The sequence below is a fragment of the Rhincodon typus genome, chromosome 14 (assembly GCF_021869965.1).
Source record: "Rhincodon typus isolate 14 chromosome 14, sRhiTyp1.1, whole genome shotgun sequence".
Classification (NCBI taxonomy): Eukaryota; Metazoa; Chordata; class Chondrichthyes; order Orectolobiformes; family Rhincodontidae; genus Rhincodon; species Rhincodon typus.
The window spans coordinates 46,158,327-46,178,915 of record NC_063345.1 but is presented as its reverse complement, the minus strand read 5'-3'; the positions used below and the strand labels follow the sequence as shown (position 1 = coordinate 46,178,915).

The 20,589-nt window shown below is 40.4% G+C and overlaps 1 protein-coding gene and 3 non-coding genes across 5 annotated transcripts; all 4 read right to left on the bottom strand.

Moving 5' to 3' along the window:
• Positions 1-6: 6 nt before the first annotated feature.
• Positions 7-16,013, bottom strand: dkc1 (dyskeratosis congenita 1, dyskerin). Of its 2 annotated transcripts, none has more exons than XM_020536035.2 (13): positions 15,918-16,013; positions 13,500-13,552; positions 8,896-8,982; positions 8,321-8,412; positions 7,938-8,122; positions 7,480-7,544; positions 6,383-6,509; positions 5,481-5,611; positions 4,970-5,113; positions 3,991-4,111; positions 3,623-3,741; positions 2,868-2,971; positions 7-1,762 (listed from the first exon to the last, which is right to left on the bottom strand). In XM_020536035.2, exons 1-13 carry the CDS (start codon positions 15,979-15,981, stop codon positions 1,684-1,686), a joined length of 1,371 nt encoding a protein of 456 aa, XP_020391624.2. In that variant the 5' UTR covers positions 15,982-16,013; the 3' UTR covers positions 7-1,683. The 2 variants fall into 2 exon arrangements, with proteins under 2 accessions (XP_020391624.2, XP_048460839.1); XM_048604882.1 differs by lacking the exon at positions 15,918-16,013 and adding an exon at positions 15,486-15,905.
• On the bottom strand, positions 5,182-5,315 carry LOC125484916. Its single transcript, XR_007263715.1, has one exon. It is a non-coding gene; the product is annotated as a small nucleolar RNA SNORA36 family (small nucleolar RNA).
• Positions 5,755-5,830, bottom strand: LOC125484914. The gene has a single exon (XR_007263713.1). It is a non-coding gene; the product is annotated as a small nucleolar RNA SNORD83 (small nucleolar RNA).
• On the bottom strand, positions 6,745-6,984 carry LOC125484917. The gene has a single exon (XR_007263716.1). It is a non-coding gene; the product is annotated as a small nucleolar RNA SNORD17 (small nucleolar RNA).
• Positions 16,014-20,589: the final 4,576 nt, after the last annotated feature.

The following is a 20,589-nucleotide window of genomic DNA, read 5'->3' as shown; positions in this document are numbered from 1 at the left end:
TGAAAGGAACAAGGAGAAACTGTAACAAAGGAATCAAAAGTAGCTTGTCAATTAGCCGTCCATGGAAAGGAGTCAAAGCAACATAAACAGCTTCCAGCTGTTTCCTGGAAGGCAAGAGGTAACAACTGCTTGATAACTTGCTGCCTTGTAACAAATTGTCAATTAAGATTGCCTGCATAAGCAATGTCCTGAGGCAAATGGGGCTAATGACAGAGACAAGCTGTGTTTCAAACAGATGGTTAACACCAAATCTAACAAGAAACAGAGAAGCTACTCCTGATAAAGCAGCAAGCTAGAGACTTGATAAATTTCAGAAGTGTAATCAATGCTGTGGATGAATATATCTAAAAGGATCATTAATAATGTCATATCAGAAACTTCACTGGACAGAAAACTCAAATTCAAATTCAGGATTCCTCAGCAGTAGAACTTCGAAGAACCACAATGCACAAGGACTGAGCCCTAGATATCCAGAAATGGACACTGTTGATTGGATTCAGAGCTAAATTCGAATGCTAATCAACTGGGTGATAGCTAAGTTGAGTTGTGAGGTGTCTTATTTTGGTTGCCACATGCAGTAAAGCTATGTAATGTTTCAGTATTTGATTATCTCTGAGATTTCTTAATAAGTAGCTGAAATAAAGGTAGCTTGTGGTAATTTACATGGAATATTCCGTTTTAACTAATCTCCTGCGTGGCCTCGTTAAAATTCTTCGAAAATCCAAATATACATTTACTGTTTTACATATCTACTCTGCTGGCAACAGGTTTATCATACTTGATTCTATTTTCACAAATCCAACTTGACTGCCCAAACAGACCATTAAATAAGAGTTCATTTATCCTATCCTTTAGGACAGACTCTGTATTTTCCCTCCAACTGATGTCAGGGTACTAGATCTGTAGTTTCGTATTTTCTCTCTCCTTTCCTTCTTAAATAGGTGTTTATGTTTGCAAAATTCCAACTTGCATCCACTATCTCTAAAGCTCCCTCTTTCGACAGTGATTTATATAATCAGTAGCTCCAGTTCCTAAGGACTTATCAACTTTCACTTCCATTAATCTATCTGGTACTATATTTTTACAAATACTAATTTAGTTTAGCTCCTCATTCTTAAGGAGTTCCTTGGATTTCTTATTTTTGGGGGTTTCTTGCATTTCCACCTGTGAAGATACAAGACAAATAATCTATCCCAGTTTTTAATTCGATGTGCAATTTCAGAGAATGAGGCCAGCTTTCTCTCTATCCCAAGTGAATCAATGTAGAAATTAATCCAAGTTACTAACAGCCCAAGAGATGAAAAATAATGGCACAGGAAGAAACTATAAGGCAACATGTGATTACATTGGACTGCTTACTACCACAAGACATTCTAAGGGCATGTTCAATACGTAGTTCATGACAATTAAAAATATCAATAAATACGAAATTACGAACCTCTCTGGTGACGAATAAGCACCTGGCACACAGTCAGTAATGTTTCCCTAAATTCACATCACATATAAACTGTCTACTTCCACGTAACTCTTGCCCAATAATCTGAACATGGAAACCAAATAATAGCTCAGATTAAATTTCCTTCAGAACAAAACTATAACACATTGGAACATAATTAGTCAGTGATCTGTATATATCATGAGGAGGTTATAACTGAGTCACTGGAACATTGTTGTTCAGCATAGCTAATTCCAACTCTCAACAGCACTTACCTTCACTGGTTGTGTTTGGATTGCATCATTAGGCGCTGCTGAACTTCCCTGACTAGAGAGAAATAATTCAGTAAGCATTACAAAAAGATGTACATAAGTCAGATACCTGCATCAAAAATTCATACAGATCACTTTCCCACACTCCCACTAATGTACAAGTTAATGCAGTCAGTAAAGCAACAAAACAAAAACACTGCAATCATTAGCTTGAATGTTAGGAAGTGCTAAATCCAACACACAGTCTTAAACTGGGTTGGAATGAAAATGCAATTCCATTTCTTCTTGCAGACTGACTCCTTCTAAAGCCACAACAGACTGGAAAAGGATAACTGCCTGCTATTACACAGCTCTGTACAACTTTAAAAGAAATCCTAACCAACCGAACAATGTATGTTGACTATGGATGTCAGTCATGGCTGAACTGGCAGCACACTTGCACCAGAGTCAGAATTGTGGGTTCAATTCCCACTCCAAAAAAATCAGGCACCAGGCAATACTGGAGGAACTTTGTAGTTGTTGGAAGGGACATCTTTTAAAGAAGGCGTTAAAGCAATGCCTCATCTGATCCAAAAACAGGAGCTGCCGGAAAAGCTCAGCAAGTCTGGCAGCATCTGTGAAGAGAAATCAGCGTTAACATTTCGGGACCAGTGACCTTTCCTCAGAACACAATTTCTGATTTACAGCACACGCAGTTCTTTTGGTTTTTATTTGGGCCTCATCTGATGCCTTGTGTTGATGTAAAAGATCCATAACCTGGCCCCTGGCTGATGTCATCCCTCAAGATGCATCATTAAAACAGATTATCACACCATCATTCGTGGGAGGTTGCTTAGCAAAAATTCACTTTTGCATTTCCTACTTTACAATGGCTATGCTTGAAAAGTACATTTTATTATCTGTAAAGCATCCCTTAAAAATGCAAAATTATTTTGCAACAATTTAGCCCACATTAGACAGACAGACAGACACACGTTAGGGCTTGACAATATAAACGCATGACACACAGTTCATGCAGTAACAGACCCAACTAAAATCAAAGTCAAATATAGCTCACATTAATGTGCCACCTACTGGTAAAGCTAATATATACTAAGTACAACATTTTCTGACCTAACTCTCCAATACAAAGCTCTAAGCGAAAATAATCAAGTCCTTACGTATAATCTACGTAGTCCTTCCTCCACGACTCTGGAGTACTTTCATTTGGTTTGCCATGTTTATCTAATAAACCTTGCTTAATCATCATTTTCTTCTGGCTTGCCTTTAAAATTAAAAAAAAAAGTTACAATTTTGTGTTACACCAACTCTAGAGAAACAGAATGTCACCAGACATTTCAAACAACTGGCCAAAATCTTTAACATTCGCACCATATAAGCCAAACACTCAGAAGTGATGGCGTTGATCTCCACTGGACATCAGGAACATGAACACGGTCTCTTACCTTTTCTATAATTATACAGACATGCCACACAGTTTTAGCTGTCTGTTAAAACTATTTTCTTTAGTTTATACCTAAACTAACTCAATAAGTAAAAACAGCAGCCGAGTCCTTTTTTTGCAACTCTTTAAATATTGCAGCATCTGAATTAATCAGGTGTCTAAAAATGACAACTGAAGTCTAATTACCTTGAATTGCAACAAACTGTCATACTAGCCATTAAAGACAAAAATTTTTCAGTATTGTGGTTGCAGGCTTCAGTTCGGCGCTTTCTAAACTTTCTCTATTGTGATCCCCATATTCTTGGTTGAAAACTGCCATGACCCCAGATATGTTAGTCAATCAGGCTTCAAAGATCAGCCAGTTAACTTTTATTCAAAGATAGTTAGCATGGCCTATGATGATTTAAGGGCCAACAGGGGTTGGGAAGCTCTGTTCTAGATCCTGCGCACACTCAAACAAACCCAGCTTACCTTTGGTCCCAGGCCCCACTTACGTGGGTATGTATCCCGTTCCATGATCACTCGTTTAATCTTTGCTACAACACCATGGTCACACGTTGATATTACTGCCGTCGTCATTAATGCAATCGCTACCAAATAAAACACACAGAAAAAGTGTAACATGATGAGTTTCTGAGCATCATTTCTAAAAAGGTATTGAATGTACACAACACAATTACCCTGCCCCTAGCCAACCATACAGATTTGTGTCCACGAAGAATGCAGTTTGTAACAGCAAACAAGGCGGATCGTCAAACTTGGATTTTAAACAGTGATTGGATGACAAGCAATTTCCAATTATCCCACAAACTGTAATATTTAATTTCAGGTTCTATTACCGATACAAATGGCTTCTCCCTTTGTTGTCACGACAACTATCTCCTGGTTCACCTCAATTCCATCTTCATAACGCAGCAGACCTGGAAGCATGATCTTGGCACCATAACAAATAGCATTTACCTAGTAACAAAACAGATAATGTAAAGATAAAGCCTAAAATAAAACTAAGTGGTTAAGCCAGTTTCAGATTTTTGAGACAGCATCAAGAGGTTCAATGGCTCTTTTAAACGTATCAAATAAAGATAATTTTTCTTTACAAATTGCATACAAATGAGTTACACATTGAAAATCGACAGGTTTAGCATCCTAATTTTGCACCAATTAGAGATAGCTCAATAGGGAGTGATGACTTATCTCAGAGAATGTTATGGACTAATAGAGAGCTGTCACAACCATCACAATCATAACCATAAAGTAACAACTGCAATTATAAACTAACATGTTCCATTCTGCCATTAGGAGTTCTAGTGATGCCACATTATTATTTGACTGGAGGCATATCAGCGTGAAGTGAAAGAAAGAAGTTAGTTTAGCACTTTTTGTATAAAGTCTTCACATTGATTTTTTTTGTAGTCACTCATGGGAAGTGGGTGTCACTAGCTGGGAAGCATTTACTGCCTGTTGCTAGCTGCCCTCAAGAAGGTAGTGGTGAGCTGCCTTCTTGAATCGCTGCAATTCCTGTGCTGTACACTGACCCATAATGCCCTTGGTGAGGGAATTCCAGGACTTTGACCCAGCAACAGTGAAGGAACAGCGATATGTTTCCAAGTCAGGATGCTGAGTAGCTTAGAGGGGACCTTGCAGATGATGGCATTCCCTTGTATCTGCTGCCCCTGATTCCCACTGATTGAATTTTGCTCGGGCTCCTTTGTTCATTTGTACAGTTTCAAGTGACTAAATCGTTAAATAACTGCTAGGTCAGCAGAGTCATTTCCAACAATTGCCTTGCTTCATGCTTCTGATATTTTCTGTACTTACTGCACTATCCTTCATAACAAGCCTTTTGTGAGTTGCCAACAGCTTTTCAAGGGGATAGATGACACGACGCAGATAGGTCTCGTCCTTGTTGTGATCATACTGCCATTGGGCATCCAACACATCATGCATTGTTACCATGTTATCCTGAAGTTACAGAGCAAAACATAGCACTCCAGTTACCAGCACAAATATAAAATGATTTCCAAATAAAACTGTCAAGCCAAGAGCTCCCCCATGAGGCCACATATTGCCATCAAGTACAACAACCCCAAGGCTTTTCACTTTTCCAAAGTTAAATTACCAGTGCAGGAGCAAAGTAACCTGTACTGAACTCAACACTTTGGGATGAACCAGAATTTAAGACAATAGAAACATTAGGGATTGCAGTGCAAGTTTATTAAGACATGCTACCACTGCTGTGGTGATCAAACTGGAATCAGAAGATCATTTCAGGCAATTCAAGTGTTCTCTAATGCTATACAAAAATAATTCAATAGAGTGGCATTCCTACCATTTCACCATTTACACCTGATCGCACTCTTCTTAGTTCTTGCATTTGACCTCCAACTCCCAGTAACAGGCCAAGATGTACACAAAGTGTTCTGATATAAGTCCCTGCTTCACAGCTCACCCAAAAAATTCCTAGAAATGACCATGAAAGCAACACAGGCTATATATAAATGCTGCAATATACAGTAACACAATTAACTTTGATGGTCTAAATGATGAAATTGCCACACTTTCACCACATAGTTTAAAAAACCTAATAACAAGCCAAGGTGCAGAGCCATCAGTCAAGGGTGATAGATAGAAGTCATCTTTGCACATTGTGCTAATGTCATCTCTATAACATCATGTGGCTAGAAAGCAACTCGGCAAGCATGAGCTTCCATTATAAACCAACTGCTGCAACATCGCTTTGGACTGGATCTTCTGAACCATACATTGCCTTTCAACTGACAGTCATGTAATAAGACGGGAAATTTCACAGTTTAATTGTTACATTTTCTGAAACATTACCTGCCTGAACTCATTTGCTGCTCTTCAAGGTCTCTTGGACGATACTCACTTTCTTGCCTCTAAGATATGTCCCAAACTTGTGCTACCCAGATTTAAAAGTCCCCAATTTGCATTCACCCATTACCAGGGCTCACTAATCTCTTTTAGCCCCAGTCTAGCAATGCCACAATTTTAAAATTCTCACTTGGAACATGAAAACCTCCACAGGCTGAAACCACTCCCCATATCTCTTGAATCTGTGTAAAACCTTGCTTATCCCAACATTAAATATATTCAACATGGTATCGATAATTCTTTTGAGGTAGAGAATTCCCAAGATTCACAAATCTGTGAAAACTTTTTAATGACGATGCTATATAGCTGTAAATTGTTTAGATTCCAGAAAACACTCACCTAACCGTCTCTCTGGATCATACTCAATTAGTTTACTATTGTAAATAGTACGGACTCTTAATTGTCTCTTGACAGCAGCAATCAGAGGTGGACGTTGAAATAATGCTCCAGTCAACATCTCCAAGCCCTAAGTGAGAAACACACGAAGGTCTACATAACAGTGCTGAGCAGTTCAACTATAAATAGACAGACATAATCCCTCCATTAAAATTAGTTATTCATGAAATGGAAATTAACTTTGAATTTTCTATATCACGCTGAACTGAATATTAAAATCACAATACATTCATAACTTGGAATTCTAAACGCAATGCCCCCAATATATAGTCAGAAGTTATGACTAATTAGAACTATTTACGTACGTGATCAGACTGCATCATTCATCTTAGTAGAATTAGATCCTCGAAGGATTCAAATTCTGCCAAACCATCTCACATCCACATACATCCAATCAGGCACCAGTAACTTCTCAGCAGAACGCCAAAAAGTCACATGGCACAAGATGAATATATTTCACCCAAAGCCTTAAACAAGACTCAGCGTGCTGTGAAGCAAATGGTTAGCATCACTCGGCGAATGGATAAACTTATTCATCATTTCACGTACACAGTGAAGCACTTAGATTAAGCACTGAACAGATAAAAACAAAGACAGTCAGAAATAGCTAAATCTTGGAATAGGCACAAACGAAGATGATCTTTAAATGCATAACTTCTGGTCAACACATACCAAGTAATCTAAACTTGTCATGATGAAATATGTTTGCATCCCTAACTTATTGTCAACTGTCAGCTTGGGCAATCTGAGAAAATGAATAGGAACCCGCTCTATTCCTACAACTCCCACATATCATTCAATTTTAAAATTCATTTACATATTGTGGGTAACACTGTCTTATGCCAGTATTTATTGTCCAGAGGGCAGCTAAGAGTCAACCACATTATGATAGGTCTGGAGTCACATGTAGACCAGACCAGGTAAAGATAGCAGCTTCCTTCCCTATCCTCAAAAGTCCTTCAGAATCTTTAACAAAATAACTTGGAATTTTAAACTTGGACGAGCCCTAATAAGATAAAATAATACACAGGCCTACTTACCCGGCTAAGCTGATGTTCATTTTCAATAGCATTGTGCAGCCGAATAATTCCCACGTACTCTTTGCCTACAATTAATAGCACAAGAGTCGTCAGGACAGGCCACGTCAGTTACTGTATCACAAACTGTGATATTAACTAGCCCCAAACAGAAATGGCACCTTATAAGAATTGCTTTGACCTCACAGGATGCCCTATTCCCACTGAAGAATTACTAATGATATTAGGCAAAATTACCTACAGTGCACCAAAAACAAATTTAAGAGAAACCACGTCCAAGAATTTTACTGCACTGTGTTGGAAAGCAATAAAAACAGCACTGATGTTTCAGATCAATTCGAGTTTTCTATATCATAAATGAAAATGAAAGAATTAGATTTGTGATCAAACTTAATGTAACATATCTTGTGATTTTCCAAAAAGGCAGTGCTGCAACCAGACTGGTACAGGAAGTCACTTACCAGCACTCTGCTGGGATTTGACTAGTCGTGTTGCTCGTTCTATACACACGATTAGACATCCTGTTACTTTGGGATCCAACGTTCCACTGTGACCAGTCTTTTCCACCCGCAGAATCCTGCGTATCCATGCCACAACTTCATGTGAGGATGGATTTGCTGGTTTATCAAGATTAATAAATCCTGACCTGCCAAAATGTAGCCTGTATCAATATGCCTTCTAGTAACCATGATAGATCAAAAATTTTCATCAGCTCTTTAATTCCTTCTAAAAAATGTAACCATTCTTGCCCCCACCCCACTATCAACGGCAATATTTCATAAACAGGCAAGACAGCTAAAATGCACAAGCTTCAGTAATGCTTCATCCTGGATTATAGACATACCTTACATATTCAGAAATTTCCCTTTTGAGAGGTGAGCAGCCACTTGGAATAGGAGTGTAATGTGTTGTCCGTACATTCAGTTTGTCAAAATTCTGTAATACAAAGATTGGGTTCAAGAAAGAATTTGCTTGTACATAGCTTCAGGCTTCAATCTGTTGAACACTGTACCAACATAAATGCAGCAAGATCTTACAACTAACCAGATCTTTCAGTGATGTAGCCGAAAACAAAATATTGACCCAAAAACGGAAATATCTTCCTTTTCAAAGGATGCTAGGGAACGTCTAAGATGGCAAATTTGGTCTAGCTACTTAAACACAATGCGGTATTCCTTCAGAGTGTCTCTTAACTATGAGACTAGATTACGTAATTGTTTTAAGTGAGCTTGAACCCAATGACTTTCTGCAGGCTGGGCAAGATAAACTTTTCTTCAAGTCAGGGCAAGATAAGGAATTCTATTCTATGCACAAACAAAATGAACGTAAACAGATAGAAACATGACCATAACACATTCACAAACTATCTGCAGATTAATAATAATTTATAACCATAACTGTATATTTAAATGAGATTACCTTTAGTAACAAAGGCCAATGAGACGTGTCTAGTTTCACTGTTTTTGTCTGTGGTTCGATTAGAAAATCGGTCTCCTGCTGGATACTCTGGAAGCATAATAAAGAGTGCTGACTTTCAAGTCCCATTAGCACAACATACTCTGTCCACAATTAAGAGTACAACAAATTACCCTGCCTAATACAGCAGCTGCCATCTGTATCAAGTCAACTACATTGCACAAGGTCTGGTATTTTGATATAAAATCAGAAAATGCTGGAATTACTTGGCAGTTCCAAGCTGAGGAACAGGAACTCAAACAGTCTACGGCCTTTTCTGTTCATTATAGAATTCAACCATTTCAGATTGTATCTTTTCCCTCAAATTTGTTTCTGTTCTTTTGTTAGTTTTGGCTATTTCTTTATTCGTTCCTGTGCATTTGGACAGTAGTAATGTAAGCATTCACACCTCACCTGGACACATGCTCCTTTACTATATCCATCCCCTGGACTTATATCATTAAACTTTATGATTTACAACCTTTCCTGCCTCCAGCTTATCCTTTCTCCTGCTTTACATTTCAAACTTCTATCATTCTCAATTCTGATTAAGCTTTCAAGCTATAACAAAGCTAAATGCATCAATGACAATTTCTCATGAACGAGTGATAGTCAACCAGTGACATTGGCAAAGCTATTTATGATTGACGACAATGGGCAATGAATCACAGCACTTCAGATAGCCTTTGCATTAGAAACTAAAAAAAGCTGCAGAAACCTCATCATTCGAGCTGATATCTCGCTGTAAAAAGCTTCATGCTCCACATGCTGTTTCTCACAATGCAAGGTTAGAGGACAAAAATCTAACATTAGCATCAATTATTTATTATTAATAAATGACTTTTTTTAAGGGTCTAATGACAGGAAAAATTGCAAATGCAACAACTCCAAGAAAGGAGGGAGGCTGAAATCTGGAAACTACAGGCTAATTAGCCTAGTGTCTGTCATTAGCAAAATGCTGAAATTCAGCTTTAAGGATGCAGTAGCCGGAAATTCAGAAAATCGTGTCAACTCTCCCTCAAAGAGCACGTCAAAGAAGGAAAAGCAAAATGGGGAATTATGTCACGCATCTGCTTTTCCAAGGGGCATGAAATAAAGTTGCCATGTAAAATCTTAAAACATTGGGGGCAATAACAGCATGGTTAGAAAATTAGCTAACTGGCATAAATTGAAGTTTGGATAAATGGGTCATATCTAAGCTAGCAAGATGTATTACAAATTGGCATCTCAACTACAAACAATATTAATATTTCGGATTAAAGGAGTCACATTTTCTGACTATAAAAAGCAAACAGTGAATAAAATCAAGTTTACAATGGGATGAATTAATTATGTGGGTCAAGCATTGATAGATTGAGAATCATATAGGATATGTGAAATTGGCTGCTCTGGTGCAAAAAAAATAGAAAAGCAGGACATTCTTTAAATGGACGCATTCATTAACCTTAGCAGCATGAGCTGACACACACTGTCATCATGTGACATCACAAAAGTAATGGTTGGCAATACACAAATAATGGAAGGGAGGCCCAACCCAGCTCCCTGTGAACGCTCCGCACCACTGGTCAGCGGCAAACAGAGAGGCCGAACCCTCTCTTCCCTCCACTCCCTCGCAGACTTTACTGCTTCCTGCAGCAACTTGGACACTGGCTTTACCCTAATGGTGATATCATATCATTTTGGTACAATCACTCCACATTTAAAATCACACAACATCATGGTACAAAGAAACCAAAGTATACTTGTGCATAGATCTCCAAGTTGGCTCACAGGCACAGCAAATAGGTGGAATCTGCAAATAGTGGAGGAAATGCAGGCAGTGCGTCTGATTGATTTCTAGGAAGAAAGGGTTGTCTCATGAGGAAAAATCAAGCACACTGGGCCTTGAGTCAATGTGGAGTTTAGAAGAACAAGGTGGTCTTATTGAGATACAAGTTGGGACTTGACAGCGTAGAAACTGAGAAAGTCATGGGGAATCTGGAATTAAGCGAATTTCAAATTTATTCATTAAGAGATTAAAAGTGAAGAGAAATTTGTTCTCAGGGGATTGTTAATGTCGAATTCTCTACTACAGAGAAATGGAAGTTGGCTCATCAGATATATCCAAGGTTGACCTAAGATATATTTTTGTTCATCGGGGAATCAAGAGTCACAGTGCACAAGTACGAAAGTGGCACAAGGCCACAATCAGATCACTCTTATTGAATTGCTGGGCAGAATGGAGGGACCAAATGGACTACTAATGAGCCCATAAGATGCAAAAAAGTGGGCCATTCACCCTTCAAGTTCTTCGTCATTCAATGAGATGACAGATGATCTGATAAATCTTCAACTCAACTGAGTACAGGAGTTGGGAAGTTGGGTTGAGGTTGTACAGGACATTGGTGAGGCCTCATCTGAAATACTGTGTCCAGTTCTGGTCACCAAGTTATAGGAAGGATATTATTTAGCCAGAGGGGGTTCAGAACAGATTTACCAGGACGTAGCCAGGTATGGAAAGTTTGAGTTATAAAGAAAGGCTGGGACTTTTCCATGGGAGCACAAGAGGTTGAGAGATGACCTTACAGAAGTTTATAAAATCTTGTGGGCTTGGATAGGATTAATGGTAAATATCTTTTCCCTAGAACGGGGGGAATTTCAAGACCGGGGGCACATTTTTAAGGTGAGAGGAGAGAGATTTAAAAAAAGACAACAGGCAATTTTTGTTTTTTTTTTTTTAAACACAGAGAATGATTCCTGTGTGAAATGAACTTCCTGAGGAAATGATGGATGTGGGCATAATTGCTATGTTTAAAAGATATTCGAATAAGTGAATGCAAAGGTTTGGAGGGATATGGGCCAGGAGCAGGCAGGTGGGACTATTTAGTTTGGGATTATGTTCGGCATGGACTGGTTGGACCAAAGGGTTGGTTTCCGTGCTGAATGACTCTATGACTGTCCTGCCTTTTCCCAAATCCTTGATTCCCTCATTAAAAGTACCTTTCCTTGTCTTGAATATTTTTAACGGCCCAGTCCACTGTGGTGAAGAATTCCAGATTCACTACCCTCACAAAACAACCTCTCTACAACTACTGTGTCAAGAAACATATACTGGCCAAGGAGGCCACCTCTTATTCTTCTAACTCCAGCGAGTGCAGGCCCCAAACCGACTGAACCTCTCCCCATTATGAAATGCCTCCATACTCAAAATGCCAATCTAGTGACCTTTTTCTGGACTGCCTTCAATGCATACACCTTTCCTCAGATTAAAGCATCCAAATCTGAGCCCAGTATTCTAGGTGTAGTCTAACTAGTGGCTGGCATTGTTTTACCAAACTTCCCTATATTTATACTCCATTCTCTTTGATGGACAGGCCACAATTTCATTTTCCTTCCCTATTACCGGCTGAACTTGTACGCAAGTTTTTTTTGTGATTAATGCACGAGGAGCCCTAAATCCCGTTGCTGCCGCTCCCTGTATTTCTCCATTTAAAAATATTCAATCTGTGTTTCTTTCCAAAAATGCATAACGCCATTTTATAACATCTGCAAGTTTCTACGCTCACTTAATCTGTCAACTTCTCTCTACAGACCTTTTTTCTTTCATCATTAACGGGATGAGGGTGTCGCTGGTTAGACAGCCATTAATTGCCATCCCTAACTGCCCAGAGGGCAGTTCAGACTCAAACACATTGCTGTTGCTCTGGAGTCACAGGTAGGCCAGACAAGGATGGCAGTTTCCTTCCCTAAAGGACATTATTGACAATGAATTCATGGTCATCATTATATTCTTAATTCCAGATATTTTACTGAATTCAAATTCCAGCATCTACCATGGTGGGATTTAAACCCGGGTCCCAGAATTTTATCTGGGTCTCTGGATTAATAGTCCAGTAATAATACCACTAGGCCATCACCTACCTTTTGTGTCATCAAAATCATTAACAGATTGTAAACTGTGGTCCCAGCACTGATCCCTGTGGTAGTTATAGTTTGACATCCTTAAAATCCTTATCTCAACACTATCTTCTATTTGTTAGGCAATCTTTGACTCATGCTAATGCACTACTCAATACCATGGGCACTAAACATCATGAAAGAATTCAAATAAATGTCAGGCATGAATATCCATGATGCCATGTTGCCTCCATTTGAATTTAATATGTATTTCTAAATACATTTCTACTACACACTTTAAAATAAGCTTTTTCCCAATTACAGATGTTAATCCAACTACCTACAGTTATCAGGTTTTGTCTCCATTCCTTTTTGAATAAATGTTGTTATGTTGGAAAACTGCCAATCTCACCGAGGACACTTCCAGAATCTAAGCACTGTTGGAATATTACTGTCAGTGCCTCCAACATTTCTGTAGCTCCTTCCTTTAACATCTGAGATTGCTACCCATCATGTCCAGGGAATTTATTGGCTTTTAGAGCCATGAATTTCCCTTCCAACAGAGATTGCGTTTATGTCATCTCCAACTCTGCTCCCACATTTTGCTCCTTGCTTCACTTCTTGGACAATTTCAGACAGTAGTACGAATTCATTTTTGCACTCCATGCAAGATATGAAAGTTAAATACCTACCCCAATTCCTTCTCCACTTTTCTTCCTTTGCTTCTTTTGTTTTTTAATAGATGCTGCAGACGACAAACAGGGATGGTTAGAATTCCTCAACAAACTGAAGATTCAAGTTGTATCAGAGACAGTAGGAACTGCAGATGCTGGAAAATCTGAGATAACAAGGTGTAGAGCTGGATGAACACAGCAGGCCAAGCAGCATCATAGGAGCAGGAAGGCTGACGTTTCGGGCCTAGACCCTTCATCAGAAAGGGGGGGGGGGGGGTGGAAATTCTGAAATAAATAGGGAGAGAGGGAGAGAGGGGGAGGTGGATAGAAGATGGATAGAGGAGAAGATAGGTGGTGAGGAAACAGACAGGTCAAAGAGGCGGGGATGGAGCCAGTAAAGGTGAGTGTAGGTGTGGAGGTAGGGAGAAGATAGGTCAGTCCAGGGAGGACGGACAGGTCAAGGGGGCGGGATGAGGTTAGTAGGTAGGAAATGGGGGTGCGGCTTGAGGTGGGAGGAGGGGATAGGTGGGAGGAAGAACAGGTCAGGGAGGTGGGGACGAGCTGGGCTGGTTTTGGGATGCGATAGGGGGAGGGGAGATTTGTGGCACTGAGGAATGGGAGGGGGAGTTGAAATGGTTCACGACTGGGAAGTGCAGTTGTTTATTGCGAACCGAGCGTAGGTATTCTGCAAAGCGGTCCCTAAGGCCCTCCCATTCCTCAGACGACATGTCCATACTGGGCCTCCTGCAGTGCCACAACGATGCCACCTGAAGCTTGCAGGAACAGCAACGCATATTCCGCTTGGGAACCCTGCAGCCCAATGGTATCAATGTGGATTTCACAAGCTTCAAAATCTCCCCTCTCCCTACTGCATCCCAAAACCAGCCCAGCTCGTTCCCGCCTCCCTAACCTGTCCTTCCTCCCATCTCAAGCCACACCCCTATTTCCTACCTACTAACCTCATCCTGCCCCCTTTGACCTGTCCGTCCTCCCTGGACTGACCTATCCCCTCCCTACCTCCCCACCTACACTCACCTTTACTGGCTCCATCCCTGCCTCCTTGACCTGTCTGTTTCCTCTCCACCTATCTTCTTCTCTATCCATCTTCTATCTGCCTCCCCCTCTCTCCCTATTTATTTCAGAACCCCCTCCCCCCCCCCTCCCCCTCCCCTCCCCCATTAATGATGAAGGGTCTAGGCCCGAAACATCAGCCTTCCTGCTCCTATGATGCTGCTTGGCCTGCTGTGTTCATTCTACACCTTGTTATTGAAGATTCAAATTACTGGATGTACTCCCACATTGGAATATTTCAAAACGGTAAAAACACTGTACCAAAATGCATGCACTTATTAATGGTCGTTTAACACTTTCAGACAATCAAAAGCAAGTTACTATCTGTTGCCATATGGTTGTTTCCTCAGACATAATGCAGCAGGTGATCAGTATGCAAGCGAAATCAATGCTGCTGGCCAACAAAAAAACTGCAGATGCTGGAATCCAAGGTAGATGAGCAGAAGGCTAGAAGAACACAGCAAGCCAGGCAGCATCTGAAGGAAAGGAAAAGTCAACATTTTGGATATTACCCTTCTTCACGACTCATGTCCAAGGGAGGCAGAAAACATCTTCAAAGTGGGCATCCTTTGAAGGGACTTTGCAGTGGTATAAACTTAGTTAGAGACAAAAAAACTGCAGATGCTGGAATCCAAGGCAGGCAATCAAGAGGGTAATACCCGCAACTTGACCTCTCCTTTCCTCCAGATGCTGTCTGGCTTGCTGTGTTCTTTCAGCCTCCTGTTTGTCTACATTAATTCACCAGCCAGAGTTTACATTAAGTGAATAATTGTATAAGTCATCCTGGTGTAGAAGGCTAATATGAATTCATCACGGGGCAGAAAATGATGCTGCATGAAATTCGTGTATAAGATATAACGCACATTCTGGTTGAAATCGCTTGTCTAACTACTACGGCATTTAATCTCAGAAGGCAGCTTGCCAACCACGTACTTGTAGTTGTGAAATGGAAATGGAATCTGTGGTTGGAAATTCGTGGCGATGACAAACAGCAAACCGAGCTGCCAGGCCCGGCGCCATGCGGTGCGGCCACGTGTTCGGCGCCGATTAGCGCCAGGTGCCTGTTCCCATCCATCCAGAGCCCAGGGAGATGCTGGCGATATCCCCCAGCCACCAGGAAACCGCCGACATTCCGAGCAACCACCAAAAGTGGGAGTGTGGGGTGCCAGTTAGAAGGTGCGCGAAAAACCCTCTCCCCCTTACAGGCCGCGGCCTCTACCTCCCTCCCAGCAGTCAGCAATGCCCTCAAGCCACCGTGATGCCAGCTTCACTCTCTCCCCTCAAACAAGTCTGCAAAATGCAGATCGCTCTCTGCTACCGTCTTAATTCCGATTCCGATTCCTCCCCCCAACCATTGCCCTTTACCATCTCCATCCGCCATCTTCTCGCTCCGATCCCCAAATGAAGAAGCGCGCTCCACTTCGCGCATGTCAATTAATGTCCCGCCCCACAATGCACTACTGCGCGCATGTCAATTATACGTGGGGGTGGGACGGGAGGGGGTGGTGGATGGAAATCGGCGCATGCCCAGTCCGGGCTATAAGAAGAGCCTGTCAATGGTGAAAATCTGAAATATAGCTGCCCGCCAAAAATAAAATGCAAAAATATAGAAATATTAGAAGGGCAGGATTTTGACCCTATTGTCGGAACGGCAAAGCGGTAGTATACACATATACGGAAAGGGGGAAAAAAAAATGAAAAGTCAGTGATCGGCCGGAAGCAGGAGAAATTCGAAGACGAATGATGGTGCATAATAAATGAAATGAGACATAAAAATAAGATCAGTCTAACGGAGACGTAAATGGGATTAGCATGATTATCAGCGAATGCTCCTGGATAAAATACATGCGGTATTTGTAGAATCGTAGAATTCCCAACAGTGTGGAAGCAGGCCATACGGCCCATCGAGTCCACAACGACCCTCCGAAGATCACCCCACTACCCTATCCCTCTCACCCTGCATTTCCCATGGCTAATTCACCTAGGCTGCACATTTGTGGAGACTGTGGGCAATTTAGCATGGCCAATCCACCTAATCTGCACATCTTTGGACTGTGGGAGGAAACCGGAGCTCCTGGAGGAAACGCATGCAGACACGAGAGAATGTGAAAACCACAGTCACCCGAAGGTGGAATCAAATTCGGGTCCCTGGTGCTGTGAGACAGCATTGCTGACCACTGAGCCATTGTGCCACTCATTACGATCAACCTGCTGAACTCGAGGCAAGAAGGTTGTAAAGTGTCTCAATATTTGAGTTGGTATTTCTTAAACTTATGTTGGCTCATTAAATAGTCAAGTTCAGAGAGATCTGAGTGGAATAGGGGAAAGGGAATTAGTTTTGCAGTCCACACTTGACAGAAGTTTTCCGAGGACTCCCCATTTGGTTCCATATCTGCCTCTACAGATAATTTAAATCAATTTATTGCTAATCTATCTAGGATATGAGGAAGGGTGCTTGTAGTGCTGTATCCCTATCACTGAGCCAGGAAACCCAGGTTCAAGTCTCACCTGTTCTGGAAATGTGTAATAACATTTCTGAATAGGTTGATTATAAATATCTATTTAGGACATAAGTTTTACCTTCTAATCCAGAGGCACCATCCCATAGCAGTACACCATACCTTTATTCTTCCTTAACTACCACAGGACATGGAGTCAGAAATCACCACTTGAATTAGGGTGTGTGCATATACTCGTCTATCAGGTTATCAAAACAGCATTCAACCTCAGCATGTGAACTGCACTCTGCTTGATAACAACAGACAAGAGAAGCAAGAGCTGATTCTGCTGCTAACATTAGTCTCATCATCGTGAGCCTCAATTTTGCAGCATAGATAGTAACCTTCAGCCAATCATGTCTGTGCCAGTCATCAAAACCCTTCAACTTCTGTATGCTATGGTGTTTTAAAGTGATCATCTAAATACTTCTTAAATATTGTGGTAAATCTTGCATCTACCATGTGTTTAGAGACCGAGTTGCAGTCAACTGCCACCTTCTGCATGAAAAAAACTTCCTTAAATCCCTCTAAACCTGCCCTTTTCTTTAAATCTATGCGCTGTGGTTATTGATTCTTCTAAAATGTAGAATGGTTTTGTATTTATTGATGCTCAATTTTGTACACCTCAATCAGATTCCCTCTCAGCCTTCTCTGGTCATCTCTGCCTGAGTCCACACAGACTTTTCACAACACACTTTAGTACAGTGAAAAGTGTATTATGTCACCAGACATGAAGCCATCTTAGGTACAAAGGTACCGAGGTACAAGAAAAACTTTGTTTCTCTTAATAATTTGTACCGGAGTTAAAAAGTTAACCATTACCTTGATCAAGTAGAAAAATAAATGTAATAGTTAACATTAAAGTCTTTTTTAAATTTAAACTAGAAAATAAGGAATTAAGTTAGAAGTTTTTATAAACTCCAGTCACAAGTTATTAACTGTAGTGACTGCCAACCATCTGCAGTATAACTACCAACTTTGGCAAGAGTCTCCATTTTTGTCCACTTGTGCTGAAGTTAACCTGACATACACTTGCAATAGATACTTCTACATCTCAACAGAATCAGTACTCAGCACCAGCGTAAGTTTCACATTAAAGTATAAAAGAAAGACATGTTCAATTGAAATGTTTTGTATAGAGAAATGGCCGAGTGGCTTTTACGTAGAGAAAAATGATTGTGCTTCATTACGGAGGGGCCGTAGAAGCAAAGAGATTGAGAACTCTAGAAAGTACCACATTGAAAATGTTTTGAGATTTCGTCTTGAAGTGATATTTGGGGCCTTGGGGATCCATGGGGCTACACAGCACCGTTTCCCGCGCTTGCTCAAATGGACAATATTAACAACTTCGTCTCCAATTTCTACCTCCTTCCCATTCACAAGGTTCATCTCAACCCTTTCCCTTTCTCAATTTTTAAATTTCTATTTCCTCAAATAAATTACTGACCAATATTCACCATTATGCCTCTGGTCTCATACAGGTATCTCAAGTACCTTTCCTCCCACCCCAATCTAGGAGCTGTTATTCCATTTTCCCATTCTTTATGCTTTTATTTCACCAGTTTTAGAATTTAGACAGGAGCAACAGGAATCCACTCAACCCCTTTATCTGCACAGTCAGCCATGAATATCATACCTGATCTTTGCATCCCCATCAGCTGGGTTGAATGAACTTAAACTCACCATTCATAGATTGCTGAGGATAGGAAATTTCAGAAGATTCACAACTCTTCATAAGAGTGAAGAAGTTTCTCCATCCTAACTGTTAGCTCTGTAAGACAAGATTGTGAATGCCCCTCATTCTAAATTCCCCAACCAGAGGTAAAATGTCCTCCAAATACCTACATTGTTAAGTTTCTTAAGAACGTTAAACATTCATCGAGATACATACAAACAAAGGGGTAGGCAATTCAACTCAGGTCTTGACTGCCATTTCATAAGATAATGTCTAATCTGATAGTCATCTCAAATCCACATTCCCTTCTATTCATGATAACCTTTCACTCCTTTGCTTCACGAGAATCTATCATCTCTGCCTTAAAAATATTAACAGCACTGCTTTCACCGCCTTCCTAAGCTGGTAATTAAAAAGACTTGTGACTTTCTTAAAAAAAAAATTGTCTCATCTCTGTTTTAAATGGGAATAAGTTAATTTCTAAACAAGTGACCCCTAGTTCTGGAGCAACTCTTTCTTCTAAACTGCAGGTATACGGTCTATTTGTTCTCTGCTCATCCTGAGAGATTTCTGGTGTATTTTTTTGTTCAACATAGTAAGTAGGAGTAGGAATAGCTCATTTGCCCCCTCGGGTCTGCTCCATCATTCATTTTGATCATTCAACTCAATACTGTATGTTCTCCCCACCCCACCCCACCCCACTCCTTGTATGCCCAAGTGCAATATGCAATTCGTTTTTAAAATTGTGCAATGTTTTGGCCTCAACAGCTTCCTGCGGTAACAGATTCCACAGGCTTTTCACTCTCTGGGTGATGAAATTTCTCCTGATCCAAGTACTAAATGGTTTACCCCATATCCTTAGACTCTGATCCTTGCTTCTGGACTTCCAAGCCATCAGGAACATCCTTTCTGCATCTACTATGTTTAGTCCTGTTAGAATCTTATAAGTTTCTATGAGATCGCCCCTGAACTCCAGCAAATGTAATCCAAACTGATTCAACCTCTCCTCATATATTAGTCCTGCCATCCATATGTTGAGCTTTCACTGCACTCCATCTATAGCAAGAGCATCGTTCCCCAGACAGGGAGGCCAAAACTGCATACAATATTCCTGATGTGGTCTCACCAAGGCCCTATATAATTGCAGCAAGACTTCTCTGCTCCTGTGCTCAAAATCTTTTGCTCTGAAAGCTAACATATGATCTGCCTTCTTTACTGCCGGTTGCACCTGCATGTTTACCTTCTGCGACTGGTCTACAAGGACAACCAGGTCACATTCCCTCATTCAGTTTATAGCCATATTAAAGTTATCCCATCTTCCAAGGCCAGTTTAAAAGTATTCTTAAATCAACATGTTCAGACATATGACATGTCTAGGGCAGTTAGGATTTGAATACAGTCCTTCTGGCTCAGAGATAGGCACTCTACAGCTGCGCAATAAGAACCTCTCCCAAGGCACATATACCTTTCCTAACAAAACCAAAAATTGTACAGAACATTCATGGTGTGGTCTTAAAATGAGCTAAATGGTTGTAGTAGATTTACTTATTTTTGCATTCCGATCCTTTTATAGACTAGCAATATTTGCATATCTACATTGTTTTCTGTACCTAAAAGTTCATTTTGTGACTCATGCACAAGAACATGCAGCTTCCTCTAAATACAATATTTCTCAGTCTCTTACAATTCTAAATATTTCATGTTTTTTTTCCTGAAATGAATAGCTTTGACTTATTCACATTCTATTCCATTTGTCATATTCTTGCCCCTCACTTAACATGTCTATAAGCACATTTATCTCTCCCTCACAACTTACTTTTGCAAGTAATTTTGTAAAGTCAACAAACTTGGATGCATTGCTTTG

Excerpts from the sequence above, each read along its gene's own strand:
- dkc1 (XM_048604882.1), bottom strand. The coding sequence starts at position 15,627 with ATGGATGGGAACAGGCACCTGGCGCTAATCGGCGCCGAACACGTGGCC. Across the intron at positions 13,553-15,485 it reads TTTCCATTTCACAACTACAA|CATCTATTAAAAAACAAAAG; the intron begins GTACGTGGTTGG and ends TGTCGTCTGCAG. Across the intron at positions 5,612-6,382 it reads TGATCCAGAGAGACGGTTAG|GAATTTTTTGGGTGAGCTGT; the intron begins GTGAGTGTTTTC and ends GGTCATTTCTAG.